This window comes from Bactrocera oleae, chromosome 6 (genome assembly GCF_042242935.1).
Source record: "Bactrocera oleae isolate idBacOlea1 chromosome 6, idBacOlea1, whole genome shotgun sequence".
Classification (NCBI taxonomy): domain Eukaryota; kingdom Metazoa; phylum Arthropoda; class Insecta; order Diptera; family Tephritidae; genus Bactrocera; species Bactrocera oleae.
In genome coordinates, this window is record NC_091540.1 from 72454094 (window position 1) to 72476424 (window position 22331).

Below are 22331 nucleotides of genomic sequence, written 5' to 3' on the forward strand. Positions count from 1 at the left end.
ATAGTTAGATCGTCAAATAGCCACCAGACGGAGTTCAAATATATCATAGCTGTAGACTACAAAATATTCTCTTATAATATTGGTTTTATTGAAAGCAATTTCATCTTGTCTGAACACATTACATAGACTGCTGCACAAGTACATATGTATGTCTTCTTGGCACTGTTATCACTATACAAATAAAATTCCTGCGATAACAAATGTTTCACTAAGCAGGGACATGTATAAATAACTACCCCCAAGCGCACAACAATATCCCCGTTGTCGTAATGTTTGAGCTGATAAGCAATAGGAGTCTTAGTACGTTCGCATTAAACATTGAACCTGTTCATGGAAAGAAGTGTAATAAAAATTTAGATTGTATCTCAATGTATGTATTATGTATTACGTATTTTTTATTTCTTTTGATCTACCTATACTTGTATAATTAAATTATAATTTTTTTCTTATTCCATATAATTACTTGAAAGCATCAAGCAGTTCGTAAAAAACTTACACAGATTTCATTTAGATTTTTCAATACATATTTTAAATAAATAAATATATTTCCTAACTTATTTGGCTGACTGTTTGGCCTCTTCCAACATATTTCTGGAGATGATGAGACGTTGAATTTGCGATGTACCTTCGTATATTTGGTAAATTTTAGCATCTCGCATCAATTTCTCGACGGGATATTCGGTGTTGAATCCATTGCCGCCAAAAATCTGCACAGCATCGCTGGCTATCTTGTTCGCCATATCCGCCGCATGGCACTTGGCTATCGAAGCGTAGAAGCTGTTTCGACGGCCTTGATCTACTTCCCATGCCGACAAGCGGTAGGCTAGACGAGATGTTTCCACCCCGATCGCCATGTCGGCGAGCATGAATTGTACAGCTTGATGATAGGCGATTGGTACACCGAAAGTTTTACGTTCCAACGAGTATTTCAACGCCTCGTCTAAACAACGTTGCGCCAGGCCGACAGCACCAGCAGCCACAGGTGGGCGCGTTTTATCGAAAGTACCTACAAAAAGATATATGTACGTGAATACATTATACTCTTGAACATTTCATATACAAGTACTTCACGAGATATGAAAAAACATTATTAATCTTTTGTTGACATCTCCCTCCTCCACTTACCCATGGCGATTTTGAAACCGGCACCTTCACCAATTAGCACATTCTCTTTAGGAATACGTACATCTTCGAAAGTGATGCCACGTGTGTCAGACGCGCGTTGTCCCATATTTTGTTCCTTACGACCAGGCGTGAGGCCGGGTGTGTCACGGTCGACAATGAAGCCGGTGAAAGCTTTTGAGGCAGGGGCTTTTGGGTCAGGATTGGTGCGTGCCAGCACGAAGTACCAATTTGCAACGCCGCCATTGGTAATCCACATTTTCTGTCCATTCAAAATGTACTCGTCACCTTTGCGCTCAGCTTTCGTTCTAATGCCGTTAACATCGGAACCGGCACCAGGTTCTGTAACTGCATAAGCGGCAACTATGGGTTCCTCCAATAGGCGTCCTAAATATTTCTTCTTCTGCTCTTGGTTACCAGCAATGATAACGGGTGTTTGCTATAGACAAATAAAATTCGATCATATCAGAACAACTGATGATTGCCTACTCATTCTACTCATTTACTTACACCCAAACCACTAGCTTCTAGCGCTGTCATGATACCGGTGCAACCGTAAGCCAACTCTTCGGCAATTAGACAACTAGTATAACAATCAATATCCATGCCACCGATATCGGCTGGTATATGGTTGTTCATCAAGCCCAATGACCATGCCTTCTTAATAATATCCCAGGGATACTCGCCAGTTTTATCATGATGAGCTGCCACCGGTATAATTTCTTCGCGTACGAATTTGCGTGTAAGGTCCTGCATTTGTTTTTGGTCTTCGGTAATACCGAAGGAGGGTCCAGTAGGTATGACGTGAGAAAGTGCGCCATAACTGCGGCATGTCAATTGACGCAGACGCGTGGCCGTAAGCTGAAATAAAAAAAGATAAATTCAATATCCTTGAAGTGCATTTTTCGGTGATGTAGATCCTATTATCATAGGTACGGTTGCTTTGCATGCTTTTACATGAACTGATTTACTAATTTATGAAGCTCTAACGTATTGTATATGGGAGAACACTATGCATAAATCCATATGTGTGTATACAAAACAATATTTAACGCAATCCTTCCAATAACCAGCTATAATCTTTAAAATGGCTTCCCGGTATCCGTTTCACTCTAAAAACAACTAGATCATTATTTTAAATGCAACCAAATATACATATGTATATATGTATGTTTACTTGTGTGCATATGCATTGTATAACCACAAGTTTTAGTTGCTTTGTTGGAGTAATAATTTTGAAATACATACACTCACACTTCCATTTGCACATTTTATACCCTATAAAAGCTATACGGTTTTCGTAAAAAATTTAGTTTTCACGTCGAAAATTGAATCAACCAATAAAGTATCAGCTTTACATGTAGCACAGAGGAAAAATATACATATTACTTTATAGAGCACTTATCATGATACCTTCACCCAAGGTTGCGTTCTTCTAATAAACAAGTCGTCCACATCCAGATATAACATTCACTAAATCGGATAAAAATATTTGTTTACAGCTTCTCGTATAAATTAGCGGTTATTGTCAAGTTATGGGGGTCAAAGTACAGAATTGACGCTCAAAAACAAATGAACAGAATCTACTTGCTCGGTGTGCTGACGTCTCATCACTGCACATACGAATGCCCCTTTATATTTACATACATATGTATATACCTAGTATGTACATATGTGCACTTGGCCAAAAACAAAAAAACAATTATATTCACAATTTTTAAATTTTCACACCATTTTTAACAACATTCCTTTTCCAAATGGTTTACAAAATTGAATTGAATTGGTTTTACCGATCTTTTTTTAAAAAAATTGATCACTCTCTCGTATTCTTACCTTATTTAAAAAAGCCATCTTTGTTTTTGATTGCGCAAATATGTATATTCCAAAGTAAAATATTAGACCTAGTAAAATCTAGATGACGTTGAACACTGTGTTGTTTGTGAAAAGTTTTATTCCTGCTTACGCTACGCCGCGAATACGAATAAAAATATTTTCGCTAAACACTCTTGCTTTATTATTGAAAGCCAATTCATCGGATTTGGACTTTGGAATTTCGCGCTCTGTGTACGTACTCTCTTCATACCAGTTGTTATCAACATATTTGTATATTCCCACAAACATACGTAAGTGTTTGTGTTGTTTTGTTTTCTTTGCCATAAAATGATGTTGTTATTGCTCGGTATTCACCATAGTTTATATACATCGCCGTTTTAATGTTACGTTCTTAAGTCACGGAAGCAGAGAACGGAAGTACGTATGTATATACTTTAAACGTAGACGTTGGCATATAGCGATGGTACAATATTTGTTTCCCTTAGCACATACGCCATATAATTGTTAATAAATATGGTATTTACAGTATAACTCTGATATTATAGTCGGGACAATGTTTGTATTTATATATAAAATATATATTTAAAAGAGAACGTTAGTTTAATGAGTAATGCCAAATGACAATTTAGAAGTGGACCATAATATCGATAACAGATCGTTAATAATCTGTATACTACAAGTATATATAAAATGCCAAATATATAAATTTAATATTTCATTAGGTGTGTGTGTGTGTAGTAAGAACGCTCGCGTATGACAGTGGCTGGCAACGAACTTACGAACGTCCCAAAATGAATAATCTAATATACTTATAAACATACAAAATTAGCGCACATCCGTTGACTAGATGCTTGACAAAGTTTCTATCCCTAATTGTTACAAAGAAAGTATGCTTAAAATTTAATTTGAGACACTTGGCCAAAGATATGCTGGATGTAGTGCTGAACTTCCTGATTAAGTATGTAATATGGCTAAATTATCAATTCATGCGAACATACAAACATATGTACATACATACAGCACTCACAAACATACATGCATATGTATGTTCATAATTGTAGGGATGACATCTCGGTGGAGCATCTTAGCAACATCGCAAGCGCGGCAACACCCTATTTTGCTCACCCTGCCAAAAGGGAGCCGTGTAAATATGAGTATATTTTTTTCATATCCCAGACCATGATGGACAAATTTATTGTGTTATGCTTCCTTCGGTAGCAATCTTTTGTGAAACGTTTTCTCTGTTGTTGTTGTAGCTTCCTTGTTTTCGTTGTATTCGTTTGTAATTTTGTGCCAACAGCGACGAGGTGGTTGGCCCTGCTAACACCAATACTAACAATCGACCAGGGCTTTATCGCATGGGTTCGCATGATGTAGATGCCGAAGTGATGCGAAGTTTTGTGTGTGGAAAATCCTGCAATGCCATAAGGCAAAGGCTAAAGTCAGAGCATTTTACGAAAGTAGTATCAGTTGTTTGACATTGTTCCTGGCAAAAGGTTGTCCTGACGGCTGACATTGCGTATACTCCAGTTGGACACCAAATACTCACACAAACAAATTGCTCACAACCAGTTTTGGTATACCCACAAAATCAGAAAATATTTTTATAGAAAAGTTACCTAACCGTTTTGAAAGTGTAGAAATATTAAAGTTTGGTTCAAAGTGTTCAAAAACAGATGGAGAAAGTGATATTGGTTAGATGTGTTGAATAATTGGAAAAGTTAATATATTTAAAATATATACAATATGCATGCTCTCATATATGTATATTTTCTAAGTGATCTTATGTAAAATTTGCGAAACGTAAGCAGTGAATGTGAAAAGATTTTGAAACCTCTTTCGTAGAAATATAAATATTTTAGTAAAAGTATGGACTATATATGTATGAACAAGAATAGAATTTAATTCGAGATACAAAAGTTTAGTGGTCGATCCTGCACGTACACCTTCAGTGAATTTTATATCTGCATACATACAAAAATATATTAAAAAAATCTGAGAAAAATTAAAAGTTCAAAGTTATTTGGAAACTTAATTAAATAATTATTCACTTTAATACATAAAAATTATATAATCTCTAAACTAAAATGGCACAATTCGTAACACACATACAACCGACGTTGCTGGAGGCCTCGCAGGGCCATGTACCTCATCACCATGGCCATCAGGTTGGTATGCAACACACATCACATTTGCCTCATAGCGGTCATAACATGCCATCGCCGCCAACATCGCACAATCATCACCCGCATTCGCATCATCAGCAGCATCAGCAACATCAGCAGCATCAGGAACAACAATACCACAACCACCGCCATAGCCCACCATCGCAACTGTCGTCTCCGCCAAGTGGCGCACCCATACACCATTATCACATGGGCAAACATGGGGCCAAGCATGAGCACTTTGGACATCACAGCTCTGTAAGTACATGGTATCATAATAGCTTAGATATACATATAGCGCATCTTAGTATGTAATGTATGTGAATCTGTATCGGCATAAACATTAAAATAGATCCTTTGTGGTCTCATGCCTTAATGACTGTATATTTTGAGAGGTGATTAAGTAGTTAATATCCAGAGTATGTATGCAAAGTAGACCTCATCCTTAATGGCTTATTTACAGTTAATCAGGTGCTCATGTCAGTATTTAGATCTTAGGCATTGAAATAACATCCCTACAAATAGGATTATAATTGTCTATGTGTACAACTAATGGCTATAACATGACTGTATACTTCCTGTCCGTTAGAAGATCCGCGTGTAGAGATGTGTAGATGTACAAAGAATGACGTAATTCCGAAATGAGACAGAGATGTTGCGCAGTCAAGATTTAAATGTTGGATTTTCAACGTTGTCGCCAGTTTGGCAGCTAAAGCAATAAAGTATTTGGGTTGAAGGGCGTGAGGCATTACTTATCGCTGAGGCTATATTAACGTACGAATATGTATGTACTATGTAGCCACTGGATCAACAGAACACAATTTGTTAAAGTGATTTTTGAAATTCGCATTTTTTATTCCTCCCTCTTCTTAGTGCGCTGTAATTCGCTTTGCTCGGTATTTATCATATGAATTCTAGTTGGAAGTTCTCCAAAACACTCAGTTATGGTGACCATGGTTACGGTTCAAAATATTATATTAATATTTATTTAATTTTACAATTAACTCACATTAGACATCTATTGTTTACATTAAAACAAAAAAATATGTATATACATATATAATATGTATGCCTGTTGAAACCGGATTATTCTCCAGATTGGTGTTATTTGTAAAGAAAGAGACTTTGTCCGTTAATTATGTAAAATAAAAAGTGCTCATTGCAGGTACTCGTAGGATCCAAATCTACCTTAGGTTTGTAAATATAACACCAAACAATTTGTTTAGATACCTACAAATGCTCGTTCGAACGACTCTGTCTGCAATCCACCCTACGATCCACAACCAAATGATCGCATTAAATCCCAGAGCATAAGGGAATATAAATATCTACTTGTATTTCGCTCTCTGAGTGGTTTTGTAAAATAGTATTTAAAAATAGATTGAAATTGTTTTAAAAATTCTGCTCGAAAAAACATAAATACTTAACAAACAAGTACTCTCGACCAGAAATTTCTCGCCATAATGATATCCACATGCTTCTTCGGAACTTACAAATTGGACTTCATTTTCCTTTGCAGTATACAATTTGTTTTGCCACCGCTTGCTCGTCGTGTTATAATGTGAAAAGCCGTATTAAAAGAATTCGAAGCACTATTAATTAACATTATTGATTAACTGTTATCCAACCAACTGCAAATAAAGCTAAAAAAATGTTGTCTTTGAAGAAGCGCTTTCCATCGCTCCAAAGTTTGGGTGTAAGTGAAGAGTTCTATGTGCTAAATATTGTATATAAGTAACGAGAATAAAAAATATATGGAAATTGATTATAAGCAGGTGGGCTGGCAACGAGCTGGTGAACTAAATTCGCCCTTTACAAGGTAGAACGGTAATTTTATTTTAATTGCTTGGTGAATTGTAGAAAAAACCAATTGGATGTATTACTTGAGCAAATCTAGGTAATTTGCTCCATTATGTATGCATTCTTGTATACATACATATATGTACATAAATACATATAATATGAATGTATATTAGCTTTGGCCTTAGATGTTTGTTGTAAACTTTCTGCAATATACAACTACAACTAGTTGTACACTTGCGACCCTGTCAGAAAATCAAAGCATGAGATGAGATGCTATTTTCGATAATTTGATAAATGAGAAGATTTGCCGCCTTAACTTTTTGGTAAATAAAAGCTAAATCGTATTATATTATAGGAGTTTACCAAATAGAGAAGAAGGATAACATAAGTAAGCGGATGACTAGCATATGAGGAATTTAATGTGAAAACTTGGAATCATATATGTATACATTACATACTAGTCATGAATCAACGGATTTTATTGTTAATGATTGTACGTTTGCGGGGGTAGCACCATGTGTTGTGTATAGAGAACAAGTGAATACTTCGATTTTATTACAATTTTACACAGATGGGAGTAGCTAGAGAAATTTTTGGTCTTAGTCCAAACCAACTAACGCTGACACAATTATTTATGAAGAGTATATGCTTTGGTTGGATTCGAAAAAGTTTGAAAGGAAATAAATAGTCGAGCAGCCCATACGAAGATGTACTGTCATCTTTTAAATAATGTATAGTATCCGAAAAAACAGTTCCAAATATGTTTTTTTAATGGTCTGTTTAATGTTTTTGTGTTTTGGAAGATAGGGAAAAGTGCGAAGTGCGAAGGAAGTAAAAGAATTTCCAGTAAAATATGAGTCAATATTTAAATTTTTTTATATTCTCTATTGTTGCACAGAGTATAATGCTTTTGCTTCCCTATCGGTTGATTGAAAACCCTAAAGCTAATCGAGAAGGAAATGGGGATATGTATCGGGGAGAATCGAATTTTGGGTGTTTGTTTGTCGGTCCATCTGTCCATAAAAGCGCAAATTTGGACAATGGAGCCACTTTTAAGTAAAAAAACCATCAAATCACCAGCAAATAGTAAGCCAAAATTGAACCAAATCTGTACATTATTCTCTTAACATCCTTCTCACCTCAATTGAATTTTTGATGACATTTTGTAGTTTATATGACTTTATGGGATAACCGGCAAAAAAACCGGGCAAAACATAGCAAAAAATTGTTAGCTTACAGTTTCTTTAAAATTCATAACTGGTCGAGCCTTTAAAATAAACAAGTGTCATACAAGTACTTTACATACATGCATAGACACGCTGCGTGTTTGCGCTTAGCGTGCGAACTGCAGTTTACCAACAATAAAAGCGCGAATTGAAGGCTAAAGCAACCCTCTTCTTAGGAAGGTTTTGCCAGGGGGCGCATGTGTTGATTGGGGTGAGACCGAAAATGCATTTGAAATTCAAATATTTTGCAAAAAAGCGTGAACGAGTCCGGTCGGTGAGTGATTCTGGTACGGCTGTGGCTTGGTTTCGTTTATCGTGACTCCTTATGTTATTATGTGTCACGGAAATGCAATTTAATTTATGGACATATGCAAGAACAATACATGTCTGTATGTACGAGGTTCGTGTTAGCGATGCAGCTTGCCAGGGTACAGGGCATGACTTTCCACAAAAACGTAAATACATATTAACATAGGTATGTACGTGTGGTAAATATTAAACGACTCAAGAAAATTGGGTTCATTCCGTCAATAAAAATGGAATCTAACTTGGACCCAAAAGTACGTGTACATAATACATATGTATGTACATACTGAATGCAATTCCTTCCAGGGCTGAAAGTTTTCTCAAATAATCTGATAGACTTCTCACTCAAAAGTGTCAAATAGCCAGCAAATGCTTTCTTAAAGACATTCAACTTAGATTTTTTACTGGCATCATCGAAAAAAGAAAATCAGAATGCTTCAACATTACGAGTATCTGTAAATGTGGACTTTTAAACGACAAAGTAATATAAGGTATTCCAGAAGATATTAAGGTATCTCAATGAAATCAGGGTTGCGCATGTGCGAGCTACAGCTATACATAGTATGTATGTATTTATGTATGCACGAAAATATTTATTTTTAATTCGCTTTATATGATACTACAGAAGAAAGACGTATAAACCGGCAACTAATCAAAACAATAACAGATGCACGTGGTGAAACACAATGCATGGCACGCGACCGGCGCTTGTAGTGGCTCTCTGTAGCTGTTGATTCCTTTCGCTCGCTCTATTTCTTCGAAATGCTCTCGTATATTCCCTGTGCTTGACTTCGAAATCGCTCGTTTCGAATATGCACTGCGCAGGTCCTTCGAACATCCTGAGTCGGCAACTTGGTAGTCAGCTACTAGGATACGCTGAAGTTGCGGTCACATCCAGTCTAGAGTAAAATTTTCAAGAAATCGGAAGCAAAAATTCTTCTTAACATCAGTGGCTAAGTGAAAAAGCTATCTACCATAGAGCACTATATAGATATACATAAATATAATATATAAAATATATATATATTATTCAACACGAATTTTAAAGTATTTTAAGTAACAAATTTAGTTGAAAAAATACAGAAAAGCCTTTAAAAGGTCACTTTCAATAAGTTTTTATAAATTATCGTGCACATAAATGAAAATTTCAATCCAGGAAAAGAAATGAAAGCTATGACTAAGCAGTGACGACATCGACTTACACAATTTCTCTATACTATATAAATTTTAAGTGAAGAAAATTGCCTGTAAAACCTTCAATAAATTTAGATTTTTTACAAAATGGTCACTGAAAATGGAACCCAGGTAAATTTCTATATTTCTATTATGGTTTTTATATTAAAAGTTGAATAATTCAATTGGAAATACACAATTTGGCTGTTGAACTATGCGGCAGCCATATTGGCGTCCATCTTTGAAAATATCGATTTTTCATAGTTGCATTGAATAATTGCTCTATCACCACTGAATTACATATTATTTGCAAGGATTTGCAAGTTTTTTTTTTTTGCAAATGTACTAATTTTCATTGATATTTATATTTTGATTATATTTTAATTAAAAATTTTGCAAGAAATGTTTGTTGGGACCCACCCATCTGAGGTGGCGAAAATTTCATCGATTTTCCTATACTCTTTTGCAATGGCTGTGTGGCCAAACTACTTTCGTATACGCAATCTTTGCCGAGGTGAGGGGCAGTCGAGGTGATAGTAGAGTAATTGTGTGAAAAGTGCCAAGTGATTAAAATGGTAATTCATAAAGGATAACTAACTTTATATGCAAACATATGATAGAATTCAGTTCGTGCTTAGTATCGGGGGAACGCGTTTTTAGCATTATTTATGTATGTGTTGTGCGTGCATTAATGAGATAATTTTGCTTTGGGTGCGGCTTTAGTGTGACTTGTCAGTATGACTGATGTGCGTGTTTCGAATAGCGAACGTATCCAACATTCATGTATTTTTAGATTAACCCACTTTCAAGATATGCACCGACAATGTTTTTGCATATTTACCGTACCCGCATGTCCTTTTTGCTTCTTATTGTGCACACTTTTCTGCTGAATGAGTCATATGCCATAAATTTGTGAAGGCTTTTTGGAAAATTTGAAAGGGATCTGTATATCTTCATTAGTCTTATGTACATATATAATACATATACGAGTATATCATTATACTTAATTGCATTTTATAGTAGTTGTATGTAATTAAATATCCTCTAGGGGAAGCGAGTGATGAACTAAAGTAAGTAATATAAATTTCTTATAACCATTTTAGTAATGAGTTAGATTTATAAGACTTATATGGTATGTTCTAAAACTCTTTTACTAGTTTATATCTAGCTTGGACTATGTAATGAAATAAACGACTAAAAAGAAAGAAAAGGGATCAAAGATGATTCTGATATTAACTATACAATGGAAGCAGCAATTACAACTTTCATGAGTTCTTCTATAAGTGAGAATAAATATTTCTCCAAATTTTCAGATTCAATATTTTATTGGCTAAAAGCTGCAATCTTTGAACTCATGATAAATGGTATATCACACATTATAACGTTTTCGAAGTTAAAGTGTACGTGGCTCATTTGCAATTTCTTTTATATTCCTAAGAAAGCTCATTAACTTAAGTAAATATAATTGAAATGTGAAATTACTTCCGCTATTAATGTTCTTTCACATATTCATTCCAAAAGTAGTTTTTTAATGGAAAATGCCAAGATTACCTATTCACATGCAAAAAGGGATGGTTCCTTTCAAAGCTCATAATGCATACAATATGTAGGTAAACATAGGTTGAAAATGCAAAAAAATCACTGTCTGCCATTTATTTCTGAGAACACTTCATTTCCAGCCGGAAGCAAATCAAAAAAGGAAGACACGATAATGGTCGTTGAGAGCGTAATTCGTGATTAGAATTTCTCTTTCGAAATGATGACGCCATTTTCGAAAATTCGTGCTCTTTCGATATCAAACTGTTTTGGTTTTTAAGTACATGCTCGATGTTCAACCCCTCAATTTGTAAACAAATAGCAAGTAAACAACTTTTATAGTTTACTGTTCTATCTCTGTATGTATTCCTGTATATATTTGTGAATGTATATGTACATGCGAATGCACTTGCTGACAGCTGGTTGCATTTACATAAGGGCGCTCTTCAGCTTGACATTGCAGCCGTGTAATCGACATAATTTGTTAGTTGTTGCGTGGTAGAGTGGTTGGGAGGCAACCGGTAACCTCTAATGCACCTGTGCCAGTTGAATGACCATTGGTTTTTCTGATTTGCAGGTGGTAGGGAGTGTAATGTTCATTATGCTCTGCCAAATAGTAAAAATAAGATTGTCATAGTCACGTATAAAAATTACCGTACGCATTGAAAATTCTATAAATTTATATCTCGATCCTTTGACAAAAATACCCATGTATATTATAATTTAATGAATACTTCTCCATAAAGTCCTCAATATGCACTCAAAGATTTTTGGTTACTTTTGTTACAGGGCGATGGAAACACGTCATTTTTACGCGCTGCCCGAGCTGGTAATCTAGAACGAGTTTTGGAACATTTAAAAAATAATATTGACATTAACACCAGCAACGCTGTAAGTATATATTTTCATACCGCCGACCGATGTATACAAAGTTTCTAATTAAAACAATTTCTTTGGCTGTAAAATTAGAATGGCTTGAATGCACTGCATTTGGCTTCAAAGGATGGACATACGCATGTCGTTTCGGAGCTGTTGAAACGTGGCGCTATTGTAGATAGTGCAACAAAGAAGGGCAACACAGCATTACATATTGCTTCGCTGGCTGGGCAGGAAGAGGTGGTGAAACTCTTGCTTGAACATAATGCTGCCGTGAATGTACAGTCGCAGAACGGCTTTACGCCACTCTATATGGCTGCGCAGGAGAACCACGATTCTGTAGTAAAGTTGCTACTGGCCAACGGTGCCAATCAAAGCTTGGCTACTGAAGATGGGTTCACGCCGCTGGCAGTAGCTATGCAGCAAGGACACGACAAAGTCGTCGCCGTGCTCTTGGAGAGCGATACACGCGGCAAGGTGCGCTTGCCTGCATTGCATATTGCGGCGAAGAAAGACGATGTGAAGGCCGCCACACTACTTTTAGATGTGAGTATGCAGTGAATATGAAAACATTGTGTTCTCTAATATGAAACTTTCGAAATTGTGTTTCAACACCATCTTACAGAACGACCACAATCCTGACGTCACTTCCAAATCTGGCTTTACACCGTTGCACATTGCTTCCCACTATGGCAATCAAGCCATCGCTACCTTACTCATTCAAAAGGGTGCCGACGTCAATTTCGCCGCTAAACACAATATCAGTCCGTTGCATGTTGCTGCAAAATGGGGTAAAACCAACATGGTTTCCTTGCTGTTGGAGAAAGGTGCTAACATAGAAGCCAAAACACGCGATGGTTTAACCCCGTTGCATTGTGCGGCTCGTTCCGGTCACGAGCAAGTTGTCGACATGCTATTGGAACGTGGCGCCCCGATTAGCGCTAAAACGAAGAACGGTCTCGCACCGCTGCATATGGCAGCGCAGGGTGAGCATGTAGATGCCGCTCGCATTTTGCTCTACCATCGTGCACCCGTTGATGAAGTCACCGTGGACTATTTGACGGCGCTACATGTGGCAGCGCATTGCGGGCATGTGCGTGTCGCTAAGCTATTGCTTGATCGCAATGCCGACGCCAATGCACGTGCACTCAACGGTTTCACGCCGCTGCACATTGCCTGCAAAAAGAATCGTATAAAGGTGGTGGAGTTACTGCTGCGCCACGGCGCTAGCATTAGTGCCACAACAGAGAGCGGCTTGACGCCGCTGCACGTAGCGGCTTTTATGGGCTGCATGAATATTGTCATCTACTTGCTGCAACATGACGCTAGTCCAGATGTGCCGACCGTGCGCGGGGAGACCCCACTCCATTTGGCCGCACGAGCAAATCAGGTAAGTGTTAACGGGATGGATAGGCGAAAAGGCGTATCTCTGATTGAAATTAATAACGCTTGCTTGCCTTTACAGACTGATATTATACGCATTTTGCTGCGCAATGGTGCTCAAGTGGATGCACGTGCACGTGAACAGCAAACACCGTTGCATATCGCCTCGCGACTCGGTAACGTAGATATTGTCATGCTATTGCTGCAGCATGGCGCTCAAGTGGATGCCACCACCAAAGATATGTACACTGCATTGCATATTGCGGCCAAAGAGGGTCAGGATGAGGTAAAGCAATTGATTGCGAAAAAAATTGTGGACCACATTGATACGGTTTATTTGATGCAATTGTTTTGGATACGCCATCAGGAGTATTTCATTTGATCTATAGTTTCTTTTTTAGTTTTTACTCATTTTATGTACACCTAGTTTAAGTTTTGTTTCAATCTAATGTCACCTAAGTTCTTGTTATTGTTGTTACTATTTTTTGTTCCAAAAAACACTGCTCTGTCAGATAGGGTCAGTTCACACTGAAGCTACAAATGTGGTTTCGAAAAAGTATGTTAAAAAATATCAGAAAATGGCAAACACGTGGTATTTTTTTTAGAAACAACAATTTTTAAATCCAATTTTTTTCCACTTAATTCGAGGTTTGCCTTATGTTTTCAGTATATCTACAAAAAAAAAAAAAATTAAAAGAAAATCAAGTTGTTTTTTACAAAACAATTCTAAAAGTTTTCTCACATTTTTTTAAATTGGTTTAGTATTTAATTTATTTACACAAAAGGTTTTGTCCAAATAATGTATTCATCAGTGATACATTGAAAACTGATATAGTATTTAAATTTTGCCGTTAAGTTATTTCTTTAGTATTTTGTAAAAACATTAAAGTGATCTTTTGTTATTTTTGTTATATTCGCTTCAAGTTTGTTTAATGTACGTTGTTCTGATTATACTGTTATTATTTATTTGTTGCCTCAATATAATGTTTAATAAATTATGAAATAAACAATTTTCATTTTGTATTATTCCTGTAGCAATCCCTGATAAATTTTTAACCACACATATAATATATTTTTAAGAATACACGAAGTATTGTAAATGTTATTCTTCAGGTCGCTGCCGTTTTGATCGAAAATGGCGCAGCTTTGGATGCTGCTACGAAGAAGGGCTTCACACCATTGCATTTGACAGCCAAATATGGTCACATCAAGGTTGCTCAATTGTTGTTGCAAAAGGAGGCCGATGTGGACGCACAGGGGAAAAACGGAGTTACACCATTACATGTGGCCTGTCACTATGATAATCAAAAGGTCGCTCTTTTGCTGCTGGAGAAAGGTGCCAGCCCTCATGCTACAGCTAAAAATGGGCATACACCGTTACATATTGCAGCACGTAAAAATCAAATGGACATTGCTACAACACTATTGGAATACGGCGCACAGGCTAATGCCGAGAGCAAAGCCGGTTTCACACCATTACATTTGAGCTGTCAGGTGAGTAATTGGATGCACAAATGTATGCATCTACACCTAAAAACATGGGTGAGAGAAGAGATAGCTTGTGTTTTGCATTAGCTAGTGATTACCAACCCAAATGTAGTTTTCTCTAACAAAAATTATATAATTCCACAGGAGGGGCATGCTGAGATATCGAATTTGCTAATCGAGCACAAGGCCGGTGTAAATCATCCTGCCAAGAATGGCCTTACTCCAATGCATTTGTGTGCTCAAGAAGACAATGTGAATGTTGCCGAAATTTTGCAACGCAATGGCGCCAACATCGTCATGGCCACAAAAGCCGGCTATACACCACTGCATGTTGCCGCACATTTCGGTCAGGCAAATATGGTGCGCTTTTTGTTGCAGCACGGCGCTAATGTAGACGCGGCCACATCTATCGGCTATACGCCATTACATCAAACTGCTCAGCAAGGACATTGTCATATCGTTAATCTGCTTTTGGAGCATAAGGCGAATGCCAACGCTCAGACGGTCAATGGGCAGACCCCGTTACACATTGCACGCAAACTGGGCTACATAAGCGTTTTGGATTCGTTGAAGTCGATTACAAATGAGCCGGATGCGGCAGCACAAACTCAAACCGATGAGAAGTATCGTGTCGTTGCACCGGAGGCAATGCATGAGTCATTTATGTCCGATTCGGAAGAAGAAGGCGGTATGTTCAAATACTTTAAATACTATTTTAATAAATATCTTTGTATTTTGTACATACTATGTATGAACATTTGTACGAGCATATGAGATTTCATTTACATTTGAAAAAAAAAAAAAAATTTTGCTTGGTTCAACATCTCGTGTGTAACATAACGCACCCTTATATTTCATTTAAACATATGCATAGATAAACAATGGCTTTACAACACTTCATTCAATTAATAGTCCAGATGTATTTTGAGTATGTTAGACCTGAAATACTTGTATGTAAAACCGGTATAAAAACTTTGACATGCTACTCGAATAACACAATGCGAAGCACTCCACACAACACGAAGTTAAACAATCTTACTTTATCCATTGTATGCATACCTATCCTCATTATACTCTGGTATAATATTCGAAACAAACTTGATAAATTCAAAACAAATTTAAAAGTGACAGTTCTATACTTTAAATATATATTTTTTTTGTACAACAAACTGTGTCTCAGGTGACACAAACGATTGGGATCCTTGTTATGGCATTAAGGGTGATCAAAATACGAATGAAGACCACGTTTACCTTCCATATTACCAGGGCGAAGCATTCTTTATGTCTAGTAAGTCTCATACACTGAGCTTTACACTTATTAGCAGTATTGAAAATGTACACTGAATTAAGCAAACATATTCGTTTTCCTTAAGTAACCCTTAAATAGAGGAGCTCCTTATAAAGTGTGTGTGTGTGGTAGTGTTTCCATTGAAGCTCGTATTTTAGTGAACGATAAAAGCAATCGGTTTATGTTTGAAAATAATTAGTAACATGTCAAAATTTTTAGACCACCTTTCACACTTTACGGGGATATACATATTTAAATACATACCATAGATATGTACATATACTAGTCGCACATACGACAGTGTTTATATTACACAAACTTATTAAATGCCTTTAGGTGCTCGCATAAAGAATATTCGGTTTACTAACACGGATAATTATAATTGAAGTCTGGATATTCGGATAGTGGGCACTAGGCGAATGAATATGCATGATACTAGGGTGATGAAAAACTCTGTATTTAAATTCTCGTATTTCTGGAATTGACAATGGATTCATACACTAGGAGGATTAGTAAATTTCGTTTTTAAAACTTCTTTGCAAACTGCAAAGTTTTTATCATTTCATTTAAAAATTTATGATTTAGGCAAAATTTCATTTTACCATTCAATATACCATATAGAACAGAGCATCAATTATAAGGATATTCACAATTTTAGATGCCGTTTCCGTAGTACGATTAGCTTTTCGTTATCTTTCGAAACCCATTTCATGTAACTGCTCTTTTTCAAATGGGTGATTTCGCCCTCAAACGTTCCCATAATGTTGTGTAATATGTTCCGAAACGTGCTTTTAATATTTTTAAATGGCAACTATCTTAATAAATTTTATTTTACGGTCATTCGATATAATTTTCTAGAGTTTTTGGTGCTTTCGTTGACAATAAATATTATCGTAGGATCCTTATTAAATAATTAAACTATTTTAACCAATGAGAAAAATGGCACCGATACGACTTGTATTCCGCTGTATTCCGCGTATAGGTGGGGAGAGTGGCGTGGGCGTAGTAATGATAATAACATCAAGAGCACTCTTTAACCCCTTGTTTAGATAAATCGTTAAATTATTTTAAATTATAAGGGTCACCCTAGTGTTATGAATATGCATACATGTACATAAATCATGTTATCCTCTATATATTTTTCTTGTATAAATTAACCGTTTCTTGGTGTTGTTGTAAATGAAAAAAATATTCTACACAGATTTATTTATGTAATTAAATATACATACATACATATGTACACACATTAAAATACACGAAATTATATTTCAAGTCCTATTCACTTTGCCAATTTTCTGGCCAAAATTATAAAATTAAATACAGATCAATGACGGATCAAGGAATGAAATAAAACAAAATTCATAATGTGGAAAAGTTCTCAACCGCAAAGGAAGCGTTTATAATTGGGGTCCGGGGAATAAAATTTGTATTATATTGGACAGTGTTTACGTATAATATACAGAGAGTCTTATTACTGATATAAGCTCAAAGACTTATGGCTTATATATTACTTACTATGAAACGCATTTGTGGGGTACCATTTTGATTGAAGCGTCCAACGAAGCGTTCCAAATTATAAGTCTGCCATCTAAATTCCGTTCTGTAGTCTATGTAGTTATTCGACATCTACACTGCTGTGTTCTTTTGTTTTCATCACTTCAGTACCTCAACATAGGAAAACATTTAAATTTTTTTATAAACAACTACATACGTATGTATATGTGAACAGTTTTCAATACCTGTACATAGAAAAAAATATTTAAATTTTTTGTAAACAACTACAATACATACGTATATGTGATCATTTAACTTACGTAATCCTCAGTTCAGTTTCCTTTCACTGCAATGCGTTATCAGCTTTCATATTTAATCCGAAAGATTATTGATTATGCATGTGTGTTTGCCATTCAAATTAAAATGAAATCTTTGCATATCTTTATTTATGTTTCCTAAATTTTTTTTTGCACTGTTCGCTCCGACACCGCTATTGAACTGCAATAATAAATCGAAAAAATCGGATTGTAATGGAATGCCAATCAAATACAATTTTAAAACTCGTCAACTTACCACAACACATCCACCTCCACCAGGCGAAGATAATATGTTATCCGATCAGCCTTACCGTTATTTGACAGTTGATGAAATGAAATCCTTAGGCGATGACTCCTTGCCAATCGATGTTACACGTGATGAACGCATTGACTCCAATCGCATGATGACCCACAGTGCTGAGTATGCTGGTGGAGTCGGGGCCCCATCGCAACCGCAGGCCATCGCAGAAGAGCTTATAAGTCCACACAAGGCTCAAGTACATGGCATTGGGAAATCTTTTGTGGACGGTATTTATATGAGTAATGGTCTTAATGAGGAACAAAAATATATGGGGTGAGTTGCAAAAATGAAAAATTTATTAACAAAACTGAGCACGTAAGTTTACTTATGAAACTCTGTTTATATGCAGCCGAAAGCTTTCCTGGAAAAGGTACACAAATCATTTTTAACCCATTATGTGTATTTATAAGAATTTATAGTTCAATTGAAACAGTGCATATTTATCTTCTTAAACAAAGATAGCAGTAATTGAGTTGTTGTACGACATAATTAAGATCTTTTCTTTTTTGTAGTATATAATGCACCCATATTTTTTTTGAATCTTACAGTTTCCTTGTATCGTTTCTGGTGGATGCTCGTGGAGGCGCCATGCGTGGCTGTCGTCACAGTGGCGTACGCATGATTATACCTTCGCGCTCCACTTGCCAGCCGACGCGTGTAACTTGTCGTTATGTTAAACCTCAACGTACCATGCATCCACCGCAGCTAATGGAGGGCGAAGCTTTAGCCAGTCGTGTGTTGGAGCTGGGTCCTGTGTCCACCAAATTTATTGGTCCCGTTATCATGGAAGTACCACATTTTGCTTCGCTTCGCGGCAAAGAACGCGAAATTATCATCTTGCGCTCAGATAATGGCGAAACCTGGCGAGAACACACCGTCGACAATTCGGAAGAAATCATGCATGATGTGTTGCAACAATGTTTTGAACCCGAAGGTAATCTATCAGCAAAAGTTTGTAAATGTGTACTGCATTGTTAATGTTTTTTGACATCCATAGAAATAGCACAACTTGAGGAGCAAGGTGGCAATCATGTTTGCCGATTTGTTACCTATGACTTTCCACAATACTTTGCTGTGGTCTCACGTATACGCCAAGAGGTGCATGCCATCGGACCCGAAGGAGGAATGGTATCCAGCACAGTGGTGCCTCAAGTGCAGGCTGTTTTCCCGCAAGGTGCACTCACCAAAAAGATCAAAGTGGGCTTGCAGGTAAATCTCTTTAAACCACGCAAAGGTGTTGCACCAGAAAAATTGCGCAAAATCAGCGTTAATCATGTTCCAAAGAAGAAGCGTTTTTCACTTATTTGGTAAACTTCATATGTAATAGATCAATTACTATTTATATAAAAAAATGCTTACTCATATAGAAGGAAGAATATACTTCATCATAACAAGTTATCAAAATTAGTAAAAAAAATAGGACAACATAACGTTACAGATAAATATCTATAAAGTATTCTCATCATGATTTATGATGTCATAAAACATAATCAATACGCATTTATATTATGGAGAATACATAACCGCAAACTACGATGTTGGTAAAGAATTTGAACCTAAACATAAGATTTGGTTATGCACCATAATGTCTTCATCCAACAGAATGTAGTAAAGTTAGTATGTTTTGGAATTACTGTTATTTTATGAAAAAACACTTTCTGTCTTACCGAATTATTGATATTTTGCCTAATTTGAAGGGATATTTTGTAAAAAGTAAATAATATATTATTCGTAAATCAACAATTTCGGTCAATTTTCAACATGCAAATTATGTTATAAGCCATCTATTTATCACTTATAACTAGCCTAAAAGTAGCTTAGTGTGTAGATATCACTTATCGCCCATATCTTCTCTTGCTATCCATTTGATTTAAAATAGGCGAAAATATTAATTTTCACAATTTGGAATTTTAGTTAGACACTTTATAAAAGTAAATAAATGCAGCGCAAACATACAAAGAATGTAATATTAGAAAACGAAAATAGCTTACGAAAATGGTCCATATCATCAAATAACTGAAAATCAAAGAAAAAAGAAGAGACTGGTAAACCAAGATTCAATGCAATGGGATTGTTAATCAACAGACGCAGCAAACACATTGCTAGGGAAGAGGCATAAAACTGCTGACCTTTGCTATGCTATTTATGAAGGATACCCTCTCCTCTATAACATTTTTTATTTTTTTTTAATTATTAAGTAAAATTTATGAGATGAAATGTTTAAAATAAGGCGATGCAATTTATTGTCACCAGGCTAGAAATATGCAACTATAGAATAAATATGGTCTAATCGAATAAGTAAACTAACGCACTATTACACTTAGACTCATTTGAGAAATATTTGTATTTGTTCTATCCTATTTAACATATGTATTGTATGTTTGTGTATGGACGTATGTATGTATCATTTGTATGTTCTATACCTTATATTAATTATTCATTACTCAATATCTATAATTAAAGTTAAACTTAATGGATAAATCAAAAATACCCAATAAATTTAGTTTCAGTATAAACTTTAAATCAAAATGTTTTTTGTTTTGTTGGTGTGCATTTACTTAATCGTTTTACGCTTCTAAGAAGTGGTACACAGCAAGCGTGCGGTGAAATAATAAAACACAAAGCCTCAAAAATGTTAAAACACAAAGCCACACAGTAAATAGTTTATGCAATTGGGTCTGGATTAGTGTGCCTCGAATGTGCCAAAGCAACTTACAAATATATCGCATATACTCGTATACAAAATGATTTTTCAATGGCCCTTAAGAAGATAATTATTGTAATTAGAATATTTTAACACATACAAGTAAAAAAGTTTATTAACAATGTAGTTTTTAAAGTTTATTTGATAACTAAATTTATTGGGAAGCTAATGGGACTGAACATTTGTAATATCAGAAGTCGCCGATCAAAATAGTAGACAACACTACAGTATACTAAACAAGTGAGAGCTTTGTATACGTATGTACATATGAGGTACGCTTCCATGTGTGTATATAGGAAAATGCTCAGCAATTAGCTCAGAAGCCCTAACCGCTTCTTATATTTCATATAAACACATAAAATTTAATGAAAATATGGTATAATATACAAGTAATTTATAAATAACGTAAATCACAAAATTTTTGTACAATTATGCATACCTTTGTCGCTTCAATACGCTCTACTTTCTTTGTTCTTCCTTCTGCACCACTTGTACTTTAGTCTTAAGTGGCCATTTTCATGTTGAAATAATCATTTGTATATATAAGAACAAAACGATAAGCTAACGAAAACTCACAGTTAAACATAAAATAACAGCAATGGTAATCACAAAAATGTATCGACCATTTCTTGTGTTTACCTCATTCTAGGCACAACCAGTCGATCCAGATCTGACTGCTAAACTACTTGGCCGCGGTGTGGCCGTATCGCCGATTGTAACGGTTGAGCCACGACGTCGCAAATTCCATAAGGCCATCACATTGAGCATGCCTGCACCCAAGGCACATAGCCAGGGTATGATAAATCAATATTCCGGCAATACACCCACGCTACGACTACTCTGCTCCATAACAGGTATGTTTACACAGTTCTTTTCGTTCTATTATAATCGAGCCTTAGCAAATTCAAATAAGTCTTGAAAAAGAAGAAGAAGAAGATAAAAACAAACTATTCGTTAATATTTACTTAAAATAAGATTTGTATTTGTAATTTATCTTAGGTATTTAGTTTACGTTTGTCTTCATTTGTTCGTTTGGATAAATACTTGTACTTGAGTTAAGTTCATTTTATTGTTTTTAGTTGGATTTTTAACTAACTTTTTAACTTTCTTTGTATTTGGTTTTTACATATTTGAAATGACAAAATTTATTTTTATAAACTACATACTCACATAATTCTGTATAATCTTTTGTAACCTTCTTAACCACCTAAGTCGGTCGTAATGTTGAGAGAACCATTTCAGTCATTGATATTTAAACTGCCTACAGACCCAAATACCAAGTTTGAATACCTCTGAATCGCACCAAAATAGTGTTT

At 35.8% G+C, this 22331-nt stretch overlaps 2 protein-coding genes across 3 annotated transcripts in view; one reads left to right on the plus strand and one right to left on the minus strand.

Moving 5' to 3' along the window:
* The window catches only part of LOC106619664 (ankyrin-2), a 94751-nt gene that overhangs the window by 5445 nt on the left and 66975 nt on the right, over window positions 1-22331 (plus strand). Inside the window, exons 10-22 of the mRNA XM_036364096.2 lie at window positions 5037-5378; window positions 11954-12055; window positions 12134-12586; window positions 12666-13430; window positions 13506-13709; window positions 14537-14917; window positions 15056-15599; window positions 16092-16199; window positions 18290-18584; window positions 18661-18681; window positions 18860-19245; window positions 19309-19520; window positions 21665-21869. Coding sequence (XP_036219989.2) covers window positions 5037-5378; window positions 11954-12055; window positions 12134-12586; window positions 12666-13430; window positions 13506-13709; window positions 14537-14917; window positions 15056-15599; window positions 16092-16199; window positions 18290-18584; window positions 18661-18681; window positions 18860-19245; window positions 19309-19520; window positions 21665-21869 — 4018 coding nt within the window. The remainder of the gene's footprint in view (window positions 1-5036; window positions 5379-11953; window positions 12056-12133; window positions 12587-12665; window positions 13431-13505; window positions 13710-14536; window positions 14918-15055; window positions 15600-16091; window positions 16200-18289; window positions 18585-18660; window positions 18682-18859; window positions 19246-19308; window positions 19521-21664; window positions 21870-22331) is intronic.
* Window positions 372-3123, minus strand: Mcad (Medium-chain acyl-CoA dehydrogenase). 2 transcript variants are annotated; one of them, XM_014237871.3, is made up of 4 exons: window positions 2956-3123; window positions 1633-1983; window positions 1126-1561; window positions 372-1006 (listed from the first exon to the last, which is right to left on the minus strand). In XM_014237871.3, the coding sequence occupies exons 1-4, from the start codon at window positions 2971-2973 to the stop codon at window positions 555-557; spliced, it is 1257 nt and encodes a 418-aa protein (XP_014093346.2). In that variant the 5' UTR covers window positions 2974-3123; the 3' UTR covers window positions 372-554. The 2 variants fall into 2 exon arrangements, with proteins under 2 accessions (XP_014093346.2, XP_069967173.1); XM_070111072.1 differs by lacking the exon at window positions 2956-3123 and adding an exon at window positions 2536-2687.